The sequence below is a fragment of the Pan troglodytes genome, chromosome 14, assembly GCF_028858775.2.
Source record: "Pan troglodytes isolate AG18354 chromosome 14, NHGRI_mPanTro3-v2.0_pri, whole genome shotgun sequence".
Classification (NCBI taxonomy): domain Eukaryota; kingdom Metazoa; phylum Chordata; class Mammalia; order Primates; family Hominidae; genus Pan; species Pan troglodytes.
The window spans coordinates 35,334,197-35,352,488 of record NC_072412.2 but is presented as its reverse complement, the minus strand read 5'-3'; the positions used below and the strand labels follow the sequence as shown (position 1 = coordinate 35,352,488).

At 35.7% G+C, this 18,292-nt stretch overlaps 1 protein-coding gene across 21 annotated transcripts in view; it reads left to right on the top strand.

Moving 5' to 3' along the window:
- Positions 1–15,898, top strand: part of CCDC169 (coiled-coil domain containing 169) — a 70,755-nt gene extending 54,857 nt beyond the window's left edge. For 9 of the 21 annotated variants that reach the window (XM_003314121.6, XM_063792056.1, XM_016925178.4 and 6 more), the window contains one exon: positions 15,556–15,898. In XM_003314121.6, coding sequence (XP_003314169.1) covers positions 15,556–15,736 — 181 coding nt within the window. In that variant the 3' untranslated portion in view covers positions 15,737–15,898. Of the gene's footprint in view, positions 1–2,322; positions 2,420–11,616; positions 11,844–15,555 lie in introns of those variants that run through there. The other 12 variants (XM_016925180.4, XM_016925179.4, XM_063792061.1 and 9 more) reach the window with 4 other exon arrangements.
- The last annotated feature ends 2,394 nt before the right edge of the window (positions 15,899–18,292 follow it).

Sequence of the window (18,292 nt, the reverse complement as noted above, 5' to 3'; positions counted from 1 at the left end):
CCTTTCCAAGTCATGGCTAAGATACTTGTCCACTTACTGTCAGAATTGGGCAAGTTACTACCAAAGGACAACCAAGTAGATCACCTGGGTGCCAAACTCATTCCTCCCCACCCCCTTATGTAGCAGCAGCTATGAATCAGGCTGAGATCAGGTTGTCTGTGAGGCCCTCCACACCACAGGTCTGAACTGAGCTTAAGGTGCTGGTGCATCGAGGTAGGTGGCATGGTCTGGTATACCTGCCCATTCAGCTGCTTTGTGCCCTCCAGCACTGCTTGTGCTTGATCCCAGATCAATCACTTCCATCTCTGATGAAACTTAATGTTGAATAGAGTGCCTGGCATAAATTGGTGTTTAATAATTTTTGAATGAATTTATGACTAAATAAATGGTCAAATGGAAAAAAAACCCGTTCACTCTCTGAAACTATAAACAATGCAAATCACTCATCTAATAGAAACATAGAAATATCTCTCTAATCATCCAAATTAGGTATATATAATTGGTACTACCTCAAAATATTGTTTTTCTTACTGGCTTAACTCTGGAAGTTAGTATCCTCCTTTTGTTGATGACTCAAATTTGAGTCCTTAAAGGACGTCACGGTATTAGGCACCTCACAGAATGGGATATCCAAATGGCCAAAGGACATGTGAAGAGAGACTCAACACCATTACTCATCAGCAGAATGCAAATTAAAATTACAAGATACAGCCACAAATTTTGAAGATTGATGATTCCAAGTGTTGTCAAGGATGTGGAGGAATAGGGGATTCTCATACATTGCTAGTAGGAGTATACGTTTATATAACCACTTTGGAATATTGTATTAGTTTGTTTTCACACTGCTATAAAGAACTACCTGAGACTGGGTAATTTATGAAGAAAAGAAGTTTAATTGAATCCCAGTCCCGCAAGCTGTGTAGGAAACATGTTTGGAGAGGCCTCAGGAAAGTTATAACCATGGTGGAAGGGCGAAGGGGAAGCAAGCGCCTTCTTCACATGGCAGAGCAGAAGAGAGAGTGAATGGGGAAGTGCTACACATTTCCAAACAACCAGATTTCGTGAGAACCCACTATCACCAGGACACTAAGGGGGAGGTCCGCCCCCAGGATCAAATTATCTCCCACTGGGTCACTCCCCCAGCACCAGGGATTACAATTCAACATGAGATTTGTGTTGGGGACAAAGGGCCAAACCATATCAAATACATTTTAGCATTATTTTCTATATTTAGCTGATCATATACCTTCTCTATAACCCAACAATTCCAGTAATATATCAAATAGAATGGTGCATACATTTACACCAAAAGAACAAGAATGTTCATAGCAGCTTTATTCTTGACAGTTCAAAACTGAATACAGCTTAAATGTCCATCAGTAATGGAATGGATGAAAATTATATATACATATATGAAAATAACAGCAATAAAAACAAACTATAACTCATACAACATTATGGATAATTCTCAGTAATGAGTGAAGTAGGTCAGAAATAAAAGAATATGTACAATGTGATCCCATTCATTTAAAGTTCAAAGACAGACAAAAGTAAACTGTGATGTCAGAACACAGGCTAGTAATTATTAATACCAATGGAAAGGAAGAAGTGAATAATAATTGTGAGCGACATGATGGCATCTTCCAGTATGATGATAATATTCTAGTGCTTGACCTAAGTGGTGGTTACATCAGTATTTGCTTTATTATAATTTATGGATTGGTACATTTATGATTTGTGAACTCTTAATCAAGTCTCCATGGCTTTTAATGTTTGCTTTGGTTGATATTCTCATATGTACTAATATTAAAATATTGGCTTACCCATTTTTCCTAACATTCAGAACAAATCAGAACATTAGAAAATACCCATATGAATGTGAAATTCTCTTTTAAAAATCTAGCAGAAAGGGATAGTGCCTGATTTAATATTAACTATTATAGTCCTACTATGTAGACTATGTAGATTTAATATTAGCTATTATAGTCCTACTATGACCACAAATGAACAAGATATCTATACTGCTGTTGAAGGATGTATTCTAGAGATCTTTACATATATCAATTGGACAAAAGTCTCTTTAAGATTAAATAGGAGAAACAGTCTTTTTAGTATAAGTTTTGTAAGTTGCCAAAAAAGTCTAGACAAGTCAATAGGTAACTTTATTGACTGTCGCCCATGGTGTGTATTAACTATGAAAAATCATATTCCCGAAAGCAAGGAGCTCAAAACTGATACCACAGGAATAGTTCCTAAAAATAGAAAACTAAAGTTTATTTTTTTCTTTAGTGTGAAACCTCATTTTTTTCTGCTTATGAACAGTTTTAAAGTGACTAAAAGCCCTAAAGGAAGAAAATAACCAAGGAGCCATTGGTACCCTGGAGCAAAAGAACCTGAGGGAAATTGATACTAGGACTTGGTAAGAGACCGATTGTTAGGGGCGCATCCTTCTGATTCTGATTTTTTTAAAAAGCAGCTACAGTAGAGATAACACAACCAAAATATCCAACATTAAAAGAGTAAGTCAATAACTCTGTTGATATTAGGAAGTTGCAAAAATTACATTCTAGGAGAGTACATAGCTGACATAGAAAAACGCTTACCTATAATAGTAAACAAAAATTATAGTACAAAATAGGTTAGTGAAATTGTGGATGATTTATATTTATGCCTCTTAGGTTTTATATAAGAATATGTATACTTTATAATTATTTTAAATAATTTTATATTGAAAGAGAAAAGTCAAGAGATAGTCCAGATAGACTATGGAAATTCTTAAGTCATAATAGCAGTATAAATACTGTGTAACTAATACAGTACAGTGTTTAAAAAAATAGTGAGAAGCAAGGTGGTACAGTAGTCCTCTCTTACCCAAGAGAGATACATTCCAAAGACCACCAGTGGATACCAAAACCATGGATAGTACTGCACCCTGTGTATGCTAAGTTTTTTTACATACATAGATATCTATGATAAAATTAAATTTACAATTTAGGCATAGGAAGAGATTAGCAGTAACTAATAATATGACTTAATTATAACAGCATACTGTAATAAAAGTTATATGAATGTGGTGTCTCTCTCTCTCTCAAAATAGCTTATTGTACCGTAATCACCTATTTTGGGACCATGGCTGACCACAGGAAACTGAAACTGTGGAAAGTAAAACCATGGATAAAGGGGGGACAAGTGTAAATGAAAATCGGCACTGACTTTGGAGCAGATAGACCAATCAATTTTTGCCTCCATTTCTTATTATTTAATGTGACTTTATATAAGTAACCACTCTCAGATTCCATTTTCTCCCCCATAAGATGAAGAGATGAAACCCAAAATGAATGATTGGTATGAGAATTAGAGATTATTTTTAAAAATCCCTAATTCAATAAACATTAACTATTATCATTACTATAGTGCTTTACTGAATATAAAGAATCAGCAGAGTAACAATGTATTGATTTGTGAGGACAGAAAAATACATATGACAATAATTTGGAACTGCAAGTGTCTGTTTTGCTATTAATAACATAAACTTGCAGGAGGCTTAACCACTATTATTTATTTAAAAATCATAATACTCAGGAGCATAGAATGGTTTCCAAACTTTGTTGACCATGACTGACACCATATTGTGATCCCTATACCCACATATATATTTACATATTTTACAGTTTATGAAAGAATATTTTCTCTTACTATGTGTGATGCATATTGATACTTCTTTTTCTGTTTTTTTTTTTTTCTTTTTTTTAAAGAGACAGGTCTTGTGCTGTTGCCCCAGCTACAGTGCAGTGGTACAATGATTGCTCACTGTAACCCTAAACTCCCAGGCTCAAGAGATCCCCCTGCCTCAGCCTCCTGAGTAGCTAGGACTATAGGCATGAGCCACCATGTCCAGCTAATTTTTTGATTTTCTGTAGAGAATATGGACAGGGTCTTGCCATGTTTTTTCAGGCTGGTATTAATCTCCTGGGCTCAAGCAATCTCCCACCTTGGCCTCCTAAAGTGCTGGGATTACAGGCATGAATCACTGCACCTGGCCCCTTTTCTGTTCTTTTTATTAATATATGTTCTTTTTCCTCTTCTGTTCTGTTTCCTTTTCTGTTATTTTTATATTGCTATTGTAATTCAGTAAATCAATCCACTAATGAGTTGCATTCTGCAGTTTGGAAAACACTGCTCTAAAAGACAGTGATTAAATATCTTTTACCAGTGAAGTACCTCAGCTTCATCATTAGTGTCATTAGTTAGTTATTATTCAGACATTTGTGTCATCATGTTAGTTAGATCTTTTAGAAATGGGCCATATTTTGGAAGCTACTCAAAACATCCTTAATGTAATAGAAAATCATTTAGTACTATAAATAATAAATATCTATAATGAGCTATATTAATTAGACATAATAATTGAATGATTGTGGTTAATTCCATATTTCACCAGAAGAAATCATTTTTAAACATGATTAATAAACTAAAGAAAATTTTAACAGGAAATGGATTATTCCCAAAGCACATTTAAAAATTTTTTTTAATTGAGATATTATTCACATACCAAAAAAATTATCATTTTAGCCTACAGCTCTGTATCCTTAGCACTTTGGAAGGCCAAGGCAGGACAATCACTTGAGCCCAGGAGTTGAAGGCTGCAGTGAGCTATGTTCGTGCCACTGCATTGCAGCTTGGGCAACAGAGCCAGACCCCATTTAAAAACTTTTTTAAAATAAAAATAATAAAGTGTACAACTCAGTGATTTTTCGTATATTCATGGGGTCATGCAAGCATCACCACTAACTGATTCCAGAACATTTTCATCACCCCGAAAAGAAAGCCTGTATGAATGAGCAGTTAGTTCCCAAACCCCCTTCCACTAAACTCCTGGCAATTACTAATCTTCTTTCTGTCTTTATGGTTTTCTCTGGTCTTGTTATTTCATATACAGTCAGTCATGTGTCCCTTAATGATGGGGACATGTTGTGAGAAGTGTGTCATAAGGCAATTTTGTCATTGTGCAAACATCAGAGTGTGCTTACAAAAACCTAGATGGTAGAGCCTACTTCACACCTAGCTATATGGTATAGCCTCTTGCTCCTAAGTTACAAACCTGTGCAGCATATTACTGTAGGGAACACTCTGACAATTGTAACACAATGGTAAGTATTTGTGTATCTAAACATAGAAAAGGTACAGTACAAATACAGTATTATAATCTTACAGGAATACTGTCATATATGCAGTCCATTGCTGACTGAAATGTTATGTGGCACATTTCCAACTGTAAATGGGAGCATACAATATGTGAACTTGGGTGTTTACCTTCTGCTGCTTAATATAACATTTTCATGGTTCATCCATGTTGGAACATATACGAATTCCTTATTCCTTTCTGTGACGGAGTAATATTCCAGTTTTTGGATATGCCACATTTTATTTACCGAATCATCAGCTGATGAACATTTACATGTTTACACCTCTTCACTATTATGAATAATGCTACTATGAACATCCCTGTACAAGTTTTGTGTGCAAATATTTTTAATTCTCTTTGGTGCGTGCCTAGAAGTGGAATTGCTGGGTTAATTCCATTTTGTTTATCTTTTTGAGGAACTGCCAAGCTATTTTCTATAGTGGCTGTACCATTTTATATTCCCATTAGCTGTGTATCAGGGTTCCAATTTCTCCACATCCTTATCAACACATGTTGTCCTTTATTTAAAAAAATTTAACCATCCTAGTGGATGTGAAGTGATATCTTACTGTGGTTTTGATTTGCACTTTCCTAATGACTAATGATGTTGAACATCTTTTCTTGTACTTGTTGGCCATTTCTATACAGATAGCCTTCCATATCCACAAATTCTGCATCCATGAATTCAACCAACTGTGGATCAAAAAAAATTGGGGAAAATAATAATAATAATAATACAATAATAATAAATAATTTTTAAAAACCCAACAAAGTATAACATCTATTTATGTAGCATTTACTTTTGTGTTAATGTAATCTAATGTTAAGTAATCTAGAGATGATTTAAAGTATACTGGATTATGTGTGTACATTATATGGAAATATGACACCATTTTATGTAAGGGACTTGAGCATCTGTGAATTTTGGTATCCATGGGGGTCCTGGAACCAATCACCCTTGGATGTAGAGGGACAACTGTATCTTCTTTGGAGAAATGTCTATTCAAGTCCTTTGCCTATTATTAAATTGGTTTGTTTGTCTCTATTATATTGCATTGAGAGCATTTTATATTCTGAGTATGAGACCTTATCAGATAAAAGATTTATAATTTTTTCCCATTCTATGGATGGTATTTTTATTTTCTTGATGATATCTTTAGAAACACAAAAGTTCTCAATTTTGATAAAGACCATCATCTACTTTTTCTTGCTTGCTTGTGTGTTAGGTGTCATACATAAGAAGTCATTGCCTAACCTATGTTTTCTTCTAAGAGTTTTATAGTTTTAGCTCCCTTTTCACCCATTTTGAGTTCATTTTTGTATATGATGTGAGGTAGGTGTCCAATTTCACTCTTTTGCCTGTATTTATTCAGTTGTCCTAACACCATAGGTTGAAGACACTATCCTTTGCCAATTAAATGCTCTTGGCACTCTTGTAAAAAAACAATTGACCGTAACATATGGGTTTACTCTTAGACTCCCAGTTGTGTTTCATTGATCTATAACTCTATCCTTATGCCAATACCATACTGTCTGGATGACTAACTTTTTAGTGAGTTTAAAATCAAGAAGTGTGAGTACTCCAATTTTATTGTTCTTTTTCAAGATTGTTTTGGTTATTCAGAGTCCCTTTTATTTCCATGTGGATTTAGGATCCACTTATCAATTTCTTCACAAAATATAGCTGGTGTTTTGATGGAGAGAATATGTTGAATCTGTAGATCACTTTGGGTAGTGTTGCCATCTTAACAATATTAAGTCTTCTAATCCAAGAACATGAATTTCTTTCTATTCATTTAGATCTTCTTTAATTTCTTTCATAGATATTTTATAGATTTTAGTGTACAAATCTTGCAATTCTTTGGCTAAATTTATTCCTAATACTGTATTCTTTTTGATGCAGTTTGAAACAGAATTAAGTTTTAAATTTCATTTTAGGACTGTATATTGCTGGTGTCTAGAAATACAGTTGATTTTTGTATATTGATCTTAAATCCAGAAACCCTGAGGAACTTATTAGATCTCATAAATGCATGTATGTGTCTGTGTCTGTATGTGTATGTGTATGCCTTAGTATTTTCTATATATAAGAACATGTCACCTAAATAGAGATTGTTTTACTTCTTTTTTTTTTCTTCTAATTTGGATGCCTTTTATCTATTTTTCTTGCCTAATTGCCCTGGCTGGAACCTCCTATACAATGTTGAATAGAAGTGGTAATAGTGAACATCCTTAACTTGTTCCTTATCTTAGAGAGAAAGCTTTTGGTTTTTACATTAAATATAATGTTAGCTGTAAATTTTGTTCATAGATTTTCTTTATCAGGTATAGTGCTTAGAGAGAAATTTATGACTGTAAATATATTTTTAAATAAATCATTTCAAATAAAAAATCAAATCTTTTACCTTAAGAAACTTGAAAAAGAGGAGCAAACTAAACCCCAAATAAGCAGAAAGAAGAAAATAAGAGTAATATTTGCCTCATAAAATAAGTTGGAAGGTGTTCTCTCCTATTTCATTTTTATGAAGTGCCTGTGAAGGATTGGTTTTATATATGTATGATTTAATATGTGGTAGAATTTACCAGCGAAGCCATCTGGTCTTGGTCTCAGTGGTTGCCTGGGAATTACAATTAAGATATTAATTTATAACAATCTACTTTAGGTTCAAAACAACTTAATTTCAATAGTGTACCAAAAGTTCTTTCCTATGTAGCTCCATTCCCTTCACCTTCTTTGTGCTGTTATTGTCATACAAATTACAAGTTTATACATTTTGTTTCCATCAACAGATTTACAATTATTGCTCATGCAGTTATTTTCTTAATCAGTTAGGAGATTTAAAAAGAAGAATTACAAACAAAAACTACATTTATCCTATTTTTATGTTTACCTATGTAGTTATCTTTGCCAGTTTTCTTTATTTCTTCATGTGAATTTACACTTCTATCAAATGTCCTTTTATTTCAACACAAAAGTCTCTACTATTTTTTTATAGGGCAGGTTTGCTGATGATTAATTCCTTCTGTTTTTGCTTATCTGGAAATGTTTAATTTTTCTTTTATTTTAGAAGGATAGATTTGTTGCATATAGAATTCTTAGTTGAAAGTCTTTTTCCTTATAGCACTTTAAATATTTCATCTCCCTGTCTTCAGGCCTTCATAGTTTCTGATGAGAAATCAGTTGTTACTCCTATTGAAGATCCCTTTTACAGAGTGAGTTGCTTCTTTCTAGCTGCTTTCAAGATTCCCTGTTTGTATTGGCTTTTGATAGTTTGATTATGATGTGTCTGGATATTCATCTTGGAATTTGTTAGGCTTCTTAAATTTGTAGATCAATATTTTTAATGAAATTTGGGAAATTTTTAGCTATTATTTTTCAAATATTCTATCTGTCCTTTTCTTTCCCCTCTCCTTCTGGGACACTCATTATACATATGTTGGTATAGTTGATAGTGTTTTACAGGTCTCTGAGACTGTTCAGTTTTCTTTAGTGGGGGCTGCCATAGGCTCTTCGCCCCTGAAGTTTGCTAAAAATCACAGACATGAATCATATTTATTAATAGGAGAAAAGGCACACATATTTATTTAATATGTATACATGGGAGTCTTCAGAATGAAGACCCAACTTCCCAATGAGTTATAGAAACTTATATACCATTTTGAGGTTACAGAAAGAGTGGGGGCTTAGATTCTGATTTTAAAAAAGGTTTTGGGAGCAGGGAGAAAAGGTTTGGCGAACAAAGGTGGACTTTTTATGTAGATGAAGCCACCCTCAGAGAGAATAGATGGTAAATGTTTCTTCTCAGACTTTTAAATGTGTCAGACTTTCAGTCTCTCCTAGATCTGGGGAAAAGCATAGAAAGGGGAGGTGGCACAGCTGCATTAGTGGAGATTCTCCACATTAATGCAAACTTTTCCACTTAAGACAGCTTTGTAAGGCCATTTCTGCCTGCTGGCCAAGAGACTGACATTTTAAAATATGTCAAAGAAATATATTTTGGGGGAAAATATTTTAATTTCCTTCACTTTATTCTTTGTTATCTCTTGCTCAAACCAGACGATCTTAATTGACAAATCTTTAACTTCATTGACTCTTGTGTCTGCTCCAATCTGCCGTTGAGCTCTTCTAGTGAATTCTTCATTGCATTTATATTCTTTTTCAACTCCAGAATGCCTATTTGGTTCTTTTTAAATAATTTCTATCGCTTATTAGTATTCTTGATTTGGTGAGACATCATTCTCATAATTTCTTCTATAGATATGATTTCCTTTAGTTCTTTAAACATATTTAAAATAGTAGATTTAAAGTCTTTCTCTATTAAGTCTAACATCTGGACTTCCTCAGGGAAATTGTTTATTTGTTGCTTTTTTTCTTGTATAAGAGCCATGTTTTCTTGTCTCTTCTCATATATTGTAATTTTTTTTTGAAAACTGGATGTTTTAAAATATGTAACATGGCCACTCTGTATATTAGTTTCTTTCCCCTCCCCAGGGTTTGTTGTTGTCACTGTTTTTGCAGCTGCTTGTTTAGTGACTTTTCTAAAATAATTATGTAAAATCTGTATTCTTTGTTGGGGTGGACACTGAAGTCTCTGCTGAGTTAGCTTAGGGGTCAGCTAATGATTGAACAGATTTGTTTAAATGCCTAGCATCAATAAATCTCCTAGCCTTTGCTGATGGGCTCTGTGTGTGTGTGTTGGAGCATGCCTTCAACAGTCGGCCAGGCAAATTACAACTCTACCTTATTCTTTACTTCCTGCTTGTGCAGAACCTCAAGGTCAGCCAGAGGCAAGAGCTTAGGGCCTTTTCAGGCCTTTCCTGAGTATGCACACAGTCCTATGCATACCCACAGTTACACATGTGTATGGGCTTCTAGATTCCAAGAAATATAATGGAGCTTATTAACACTCATTTCTCAGCTTTTCCTTTTTTTTAGAGACAGAGTCTCACTCTGTTGCCTAGGCTGATCTCGGCTCACTGCAACCTCTGCCTCAGGCTCAAGTGATTCTCATGTCTCAGCCTCCCAACTAGCTGAGATTATAGGCATGCAGCACCATGCCTGGCTAATTTTTTTTTTCTTTTTTTGTATTCTTAGTACAAGTGGGGTTTCATCATACTGGCCAGGCTGGTCTCAAACTCCTGGCCTCAAGTGATCCACCTGCCTCCCTTAGCCTCCCAAAGTGCTGGGATTACAGGTGAGAGCCACTGAGCCTGGCCTCTCAGCTTTTCCTTTTAAGCTTCCTGGTTAGCCTATTTTTTGCCTCAATTGTTATCTACTACCTCTGGCAGCTCTGAAATTAAACAGTGGTTTCTTATTGTTCCAGCAAATGCCCCTAGGGAAAAGGCTATTTACACTGGACCATCTCCATGTCAGGTCAAATAAAGATAGCTTTGTAAGTGGTCTTTCAAGTAATCACCAGACTGTTTAAATAATGAAATTCCTCTTGGAATGAAATAGGTGTTAAAGGAGCTCCAACCCTATTCCGCCTCTTATGGTGTCCACCAGGCTACTGAGTTTTCACTGCAATTGTGCGCTGTTGGTTTTCAAGGCTACCATGGAGCTGGGGATGAAAGTCAGGGGAACAGTGGATAGGCATAGGGCAAGTTAAAATGCTACAAAGCTCAGTGTTCGAAGTTTCAGCCGTTTGTTGCTGTTGTTGTTATTTTATAAATTCTCCAGGATTGTTGCAACACTTTCGTTAATTTCCAGGGTTTTGATAAAGTTGCTTCTAACCATATTTGCCAATTTGTCATCACTTTTATGGAGGAGAGAATTTTATCCTTCATTTTAATGAGGAGAAAATGACAAGTTCTTACATGTTACATATTTTAAAACATCCAGTTTTCAAAAAAAAATCACAATATATGAGAAGAGACAAGAAAACATGGCTCTTATACAAGAAAAAAAGCAACAAATAAACACTTTCCCTGAGGAAGTCCAGATGTTAGACTTAATAAAGACTTTAAATGACTCTGTCATTTTGCTGCCATCACCCCCTAAGAAAGTTTTTAGGAAATTGAAGTGGCCTTTAACTCTCTCAAGTCAGAGTGTAAGGAAGGTTGGCTTTTTAATGCCACATAAGTCATTAATGGAAAAAGGATCTCGTGGAAATCTAAGAAAAGAAATTCACGGATCTGTCTTATCCTCATTAGACAGAACTTTCCACATTAGGGCACCTGACATGCTGCTTCCAGCCTTTGAATTATCTGCCCTTAAGCTGTATGCCTCTGTAGCTGTGGAGATGATGTGCTATAACAGAAGGCTGCCTAAGATTTGCACTGTAAGCAGAAACTATTCACAGGAAGGTTTCCGTGTGAAGGTCTGTTGGGGGGAACAAGGTGCAATATACATTTCTTCCTGTGTGGCCTATAATGTTTTTGTTGTACATAATGGTGACTGAAAAATTATGATTAACACTTATTTATTTCAGTGGAAGATATAATCCAGCTAAGCAGAAGACAGTGAGTGCCAAGAGAGGACCAGTAAAAAAGATTACAAGACCAAACCATCTTCCAGAACTCCATCCATGATTCCAGAACTGGGTGGATTTCTATTTCTTCCTTTTTTTTTCCATTTATAATATTCAAGTTATAAAGTTAATGGTCAGCACATTTCTTCAGGGAATAAAATAGATAAGAACTGCCAAATTTTTCTTTAGTTCCTTTTCCAGACGTGTGTTCCTTTGTCTGCATAAAAGTAATTTTCTCCAGTGACCCTAAACTATGTAATAGAAGTGCTTGAGAGTTTTAAAATATCCTAGGGAATCTGAAGGCTGGCATCATTACACTTGCTTTCAATAATATGCCCATGATCTGCTCTGATAGTAATGTTGCTATTCTATTTGGTTTCTAGTTGACTGTTAGCAAAAAGTGTGTATTCATAAAACCTTTTTGCCATTTTGGGCTGGATCTTGCTCAGTTTTTTAAATTGCAGGTTTAAACAAAGCCGAAAATCAAGTCCATTTTAAGTTTTGACTTGAAATATTATGGTATCGTAGAACAACCTTCAATCATAAATAAACTTGTTTGTAGTCTCCACTCTGCCATGAACTTAGGAGATCTTGGGCAAGTCCCTTCACCTCATGTTTATTTCCCACACCTGTAAAATGATTGAAGCAAAACTATACACTTTCTGAGGTTTTTACAATTCTAGAAAACCAATATTTATTCAATCATAAGGTCCTACCACTTACTTAACACTGGTGATTTAAGTCATTTTGTGACGTGTGGTAATTCATAGTGATGGACTAATTCTTTAGACCAAACTGCAATTGTTCACAATACTCAAGTCCAGATGTGGAGATAGAATGAGGATAAGAAAAGAGTTCTTTTGAGGCATTTATAAAATGTATTGAATCCTCTCATTCATGGTTAGACTGTTTTTGTCTTTTAGATAGTTTTTGTAACTGTCACCTAGGTCTGGAACATATAACTTATTTGTCCACTTTAATAAGTGAAATCATTGGACTTCAGATTTATAGAAATCACCTAGAGGTAAGTATAGTTTCCAGCTAATGGTGTTCTCACCCTATATCTGGCACTAAACCTAAATTCTATTCTGTATCACCAGTAATGAATACCAAGTGCATTTCTGTAACTTCTTCTATAAAAGTTTATTTTCTTTCTTTAAGGAAGAATATATAAATTTCATGTAGCCAAAAATATTTTAAGTTACTTTAAAATGTAATGTGGAAAAATATAAAGTAACTTTCTATAAATCATTCTACATTGGAATTATTTGTAAATATTTTCCCCTATTCTTTAGCTAACTATTAATATTAGGTGCCTTGACCCATATCATTAGACAAACATTAGATTTTTATGTCTTATACCATCTTTCTCAGCATTAGTAGAAAATTAATAATTTAAATAATAATTATAGGCCAGGTGTGGTGGCTCACACCTGTAATCCTAGTACTTTGGGAGGCCAAGGCAGGCAGATCACTTGAGTCCAGGAGTTTGAGACCAGCCTGGCCAACATGGCAAAACTTGTCTCCACTAAAAATACAAAAAATACAGTTAGCCTGGAGTGGTTGTGCATGCCTGTAATCCCAGCTACTCAGGAGGCTGAGGCATGAGAATCACTTGAACCCAGGAGGCAGAGGTTGCAGTGAACTGAGATCATGCCACTGCACTCCAGCTTGGGAGACAGAGCAAGACTCTGTCTCAAAAAAAAAAAAAAAAAAAAAAAAAAAAAAAAAAAACATTATTATAATAATTATAATTATCAATGAAAAATAAACACATTTTTTCCTTACAGAGCTAAGCTATTGTGGGGACTACTGAGGAACATTTAAAGTTATCTCAATCACTGGGATAAAATATCAGTTGAACATCTTATCACAGGGACTCTAATACATTTAAGTGTTGGTTCTGCAGGAGCTACTTTGGGATACTTTTCAGATACCATAAAATGTCTGTATTAAACAGAATGATGGAATGTTGAGAGAGTATAAAGAACTGAAATGAGGGACTCCAAGATCTGTATTCTAATACCAGTTTTGCCACTTATAAGCTTCTGACTTTGGTAAATAACTTCTCATATCCTCAGTTTTATCCTTTATAATTACTGCCTTGAGATTGCTGTGCAGATCAAGGGTACTTACCACATATTTATTTCTTTACTTCTTTATAGTCTCTTTCCCACTAGAAGGGATGTGAATTAGCTTTTACTAATATAGAGGTATCAAAAAATACCTACAAGATAAAAGATGAAAATTAAAATTAAAATTTAGCAAGAATTTCCAACCAAGAAAAGTTTTAGTTTTAAGCTTTCTACCAGTCAGTGCAAAGAAGCAATGACTGCTTTCCTTTGTAGAAGGAATATACAAGTAGAGAAAAAGTTTTATCCAGTTCTAAGCTCTGAAAATAATTTCGTCATAAAGAAAATGCAATTACTGGCTGGACATGGTGGCTCACACCCCCTGTCACTTTGGGAGGGTGAGGCGGGTGAATTGCTTGAGCCCAGGAGTTCCAGACCAGCCTGAGCAACATGGCAAAACCCCATCTCTACAAAAAATACAAAAATTAACCAGTTGTGGTGACACGTGCCTGTAGCCTAGTACTCAGAAGGCTGAGGTGGGAGGATCACTTGAGCCAGGCCAGGAGGTTGAGGCTGCAATGAGCCACTGCACTCCAGCGTGGGCAACAGAGTAAGACCCTGTCTCAAAGAAAAAGAAAAAAAAATCTAATTATTTGTTGCAATAACCACAGCAAAAATGACAGTTTAGGGTCTTTGATACTCAAATATGTATTGACTTCAGTAGTTGTTTTCTTTCATTGGAAAGTTCAGAATTCATAAAGCAAAACCATCAGTAAAACAATATATATTAAAAAATTTAAGATATCTAAATGTATTACAAAATATCAAGACATACCATTTTTAAAAACAAATATTGCCATAATAAAAAAGACAGATCATGAGTATTGACATGAGTGTGAAAAACCTGGAACCCTCATATGTTGCTGGTGGGGACATAAAGTGATACAGCCACTTTGGAAAACTGTCAGTTCCTCAAAAGGTTAAACATAGAGTTACTATATGACACAGCAAGTCTCTTCGGTATATGCCCAAGAAAAATGGAAACCTATGTCCACGTAAAAACATGTACAGGAAGGTTTGTGGCACCATTATTCAAATAGTCAAGAAGTCGAAACAACTCAAATGTTCATCAGCCGATGATTGGGTAAATAAAATGTAGTATATTCCAACAATGGATATTATTTGGCAGTAGAAAGGAATGAAATGCTGATATATGCTACAACATGGGTAAACCTTGGAAACATTATCCTAAGTGAAATAATGGAATAACAAAAGACCATATATTGCATAATTCCATTTATATGAAATGTCCCAAATAGGCAAATCCATAGAGACAGAAAATAGATCAATAGTTGCTGAGGGTTGGGGGAAGGTCGGTGATGGAGAATGACTGCTAATAGGTACAGGATTCTTTTTTGGAGTGATGAAAATGTTCTAAAATTGATTGCAGTGACAGTTGCACAACTCTGTGAAACTAATGAAAACTATTGTATACTCTAAGTGGGTTAATTGTATGTTTTGTGATTTATACCTCAGTGAAATTGTTGTAAAAATGTTAAATATACATTAACATTTTAATATTAGTAGATAAATGTTAATGAAATATTATTTGATCTTTCTCAAAAATATGATCCTAAAAATACAAAAGTGCATCATCACTAGTGCTATCACTGGGTATAGAGCTTACTTTTATTTATTTATTTATTTTTGTGTATGTGTGTGTGTGTGTGTGTGTAAAAATACAATAAACTGGTTGGAATATCTGCTTTATTAGCATATTTGTACCTTCGCTGTCTTATTCATGTTCTATTCACATCTCTTCAAACAGCTTCCTCTTAAAAGAAGAATTGGACCCTTTAAAGGTCAGCTGCTTGGAGACATTGGGTTTCAGTGCTGCAGGTGTGGCTGGACCAGAGAATAGGACATGCCTCGGACAAAAAGCACTCTGGCCCGCCTGCTTACATGGGTCCTCAACCTTGGCTGTGTGTCAGACTCACCTGAAGAGCTAAAACTAAAATACTCAGACATGTGCACCACCCCCAGGATTGTGATCTCACATGAATTTCTTTAAGCCTTCCCCAGGAAATTGTGCAGAAAAGATTGGGACCCACTCTGCTGGTTTAGTGTGGCTTCATCTCTCAAACTGAATGAAACTTCTTCCAACTCTCCTCGAGCTGACTTCACCTTGGTCTTTTTATTTTTACTTTTTTACAGTGAGAGATAAGGATTTTATTTTTTCTTCGTCGTTATTTATTTCCATTTTTATTTTAGATTCAGGGGTACCTGTGCAGGTTTGCTATCGTGGTATATTGTATAATGCTGAGATTTGGGGCACAAATAATCCCATCACCCAGGGACTGAGCATAGTAGCCGACAGTTATTTGTCAATGTTTGCTCTCCTTTCTTCCTCCACCCTCTAGTGGTCCCCAGTGTCTATTGTTGCTGTCTTTATGTCCATGAGTACCCAGTGTTTGGCTATCACTTGTAAGCGAGAACATGCAGTATTTGGTTTCCTGCTTCTGTGTTAATTTGCATAGGAAAATGGCCTCCAGCTGCATCCATATTGTTACAAAGGACATGATTTCATTTCTTTTCTGACTGTGTAGTATTCCATGGTGTGTATCAGGAGTCCCCAGCCTCTGGCCGTGGACTGTTACCCATCCATGGCCTGTTAGGAATTGGGCTGCCCAGCAGGAGGTGAGCTGCAGGTGAGCAAGCATTACCACCTGAACTCCACCTCCTGTCAGATCAGCAGCAGCATTAAATCCTCATAGGAGCACGAACTCTTGTGAATTGTGCATGTGGAGGATCTAGGTTGCATACTCCTTATGAGACTCTAATGCCAGATGAGAATTTAACTAATGATTAATCTGAAACAGTTTCATCCCAAAACCATCCCCTCCCCAAAATACAGTCCGTGGAAAAATTGTTTTCCATGAAACCAGCCCTTGGTGTCAAAGGGTTGGGAACTGCTGGTGTATATGTAGCACATTTTCTTTACTCAGTCCACTGTTGATGGGCACCTAGGCTGATTCTGTGTCTTTACTATTGTGAATAGTGCTGCGATGAACATGCAAGTGCATCTGTCTTTTTAGTAGAAAGATTTGTGTTTTTTTGGATATATACCCAGTAATAAGATTGCTGGGTCAAATGGTAGTTTTAAGTTCTTTAAGAAATCTTCAGACTGCTTTCCACAGTGGCTGAACTAATTCACATTCCCACCAACAGTGTCTAAGTGTTCCCTTTTCTCCACAGTCTCACCAGCATCTGTTGCTTTTTGATTTTTCAATAATAGCCATTCAGACTGGTGTTAGATGGTATCTTATGGTGGTTTTGATTTGCATTTCTCTGATGATTAGTGATGTAGAGCATTTTTTTCATGTTTGTTGGCCACTTGTATGTCTTCTTTTGATAAGTGTCTGTTCGTGTCTTTTGCCCATTTTTTTTAATGGGGTTATTTTTTGCTTGCTGAGTTGTTTCAGTTTCTTACAGTTTCTGGATATTAGACCTTTGTCAGATGCATAGTTCATGGATATTTTCTCCCATTCTGTAGGTTTTCTGTTTACTCCGTCGCTAGTTTCTTTTGCTGTGCATAAGCTCTTTAATTAGGTCCCATTTGTCAGTTTTTGTTTTGGTTGCAATTGCTTTTGCGACTTACTCATAAATTCTTTTGCAAGGCCAACATCCAGAATGGTGTTTCCAGGGGCCAGGCCTAGTAGTTCATGCCTGTAATCCCAACACTTTGGAAGGCCAAGGCATGAGGATTGCTTGAGCCCAGGAGTTTGAGACCAGCCTGGGCAACATAGTGAGACTGCCATCTCTACAAAAAGTAAAAAATTAGCCAGGCATGGTGGTGCATGCCTATGGTCTCAGCTGCTTGGGAGGCTGAGGTGGGAGGATCACTTGAGCCTGGCAAGTCAAGGCTGCAGTGAGCTGTGATCATGCCACTACACTTAAGGCTAGGCAACTGAATGAAACCCTGTCTCAAAAAAAAAAAAAAGTGTTTCCTAGGTTTTCTTCTAGGATTCTTATAGTTTGAGGGCTTACATTTAAATCTTTAATTCATCTTGAGGTAATTTTTGCATATGGTGAAAGGTAGGGATCCAGTTTCATCCTTCTGTATATGGCTAGCCAGCTATTCCAGCACCATTTGTTGAATAGGGAGTCCTTTCCTTATTGCCTATTTTTGTTGACTGTTGAAGATCAGATGGCTGTAGGTATGTGGCTTTTTTCTCCTGGGTTCTTTATTCTGTTCCATTGGTCTATGTGTCTGTTTTTGTGCCAGTACCATGCTGTTTTGATTACTGTAGCTTTACAGTATAGTTTGAAGTCTGGTAATGTGTTGCCACTGGCTTTTTCCTTTTTGATTAAGATTGCTCTGGCTATTCGGGCTCTTTTTTACTTCCACATGAATTTTAGAATAGTTTTTCTAGTTCTGTGAAAAATGATGTTAGTAGTTTGATAGGAATAGCATTGAATCTGTAGATTGCTTTGGGCAGTATGACTATTTTAACAATATTGATTCTTCCACCCCATGAACATGGAATGTTTTTCCATTTGTTTAT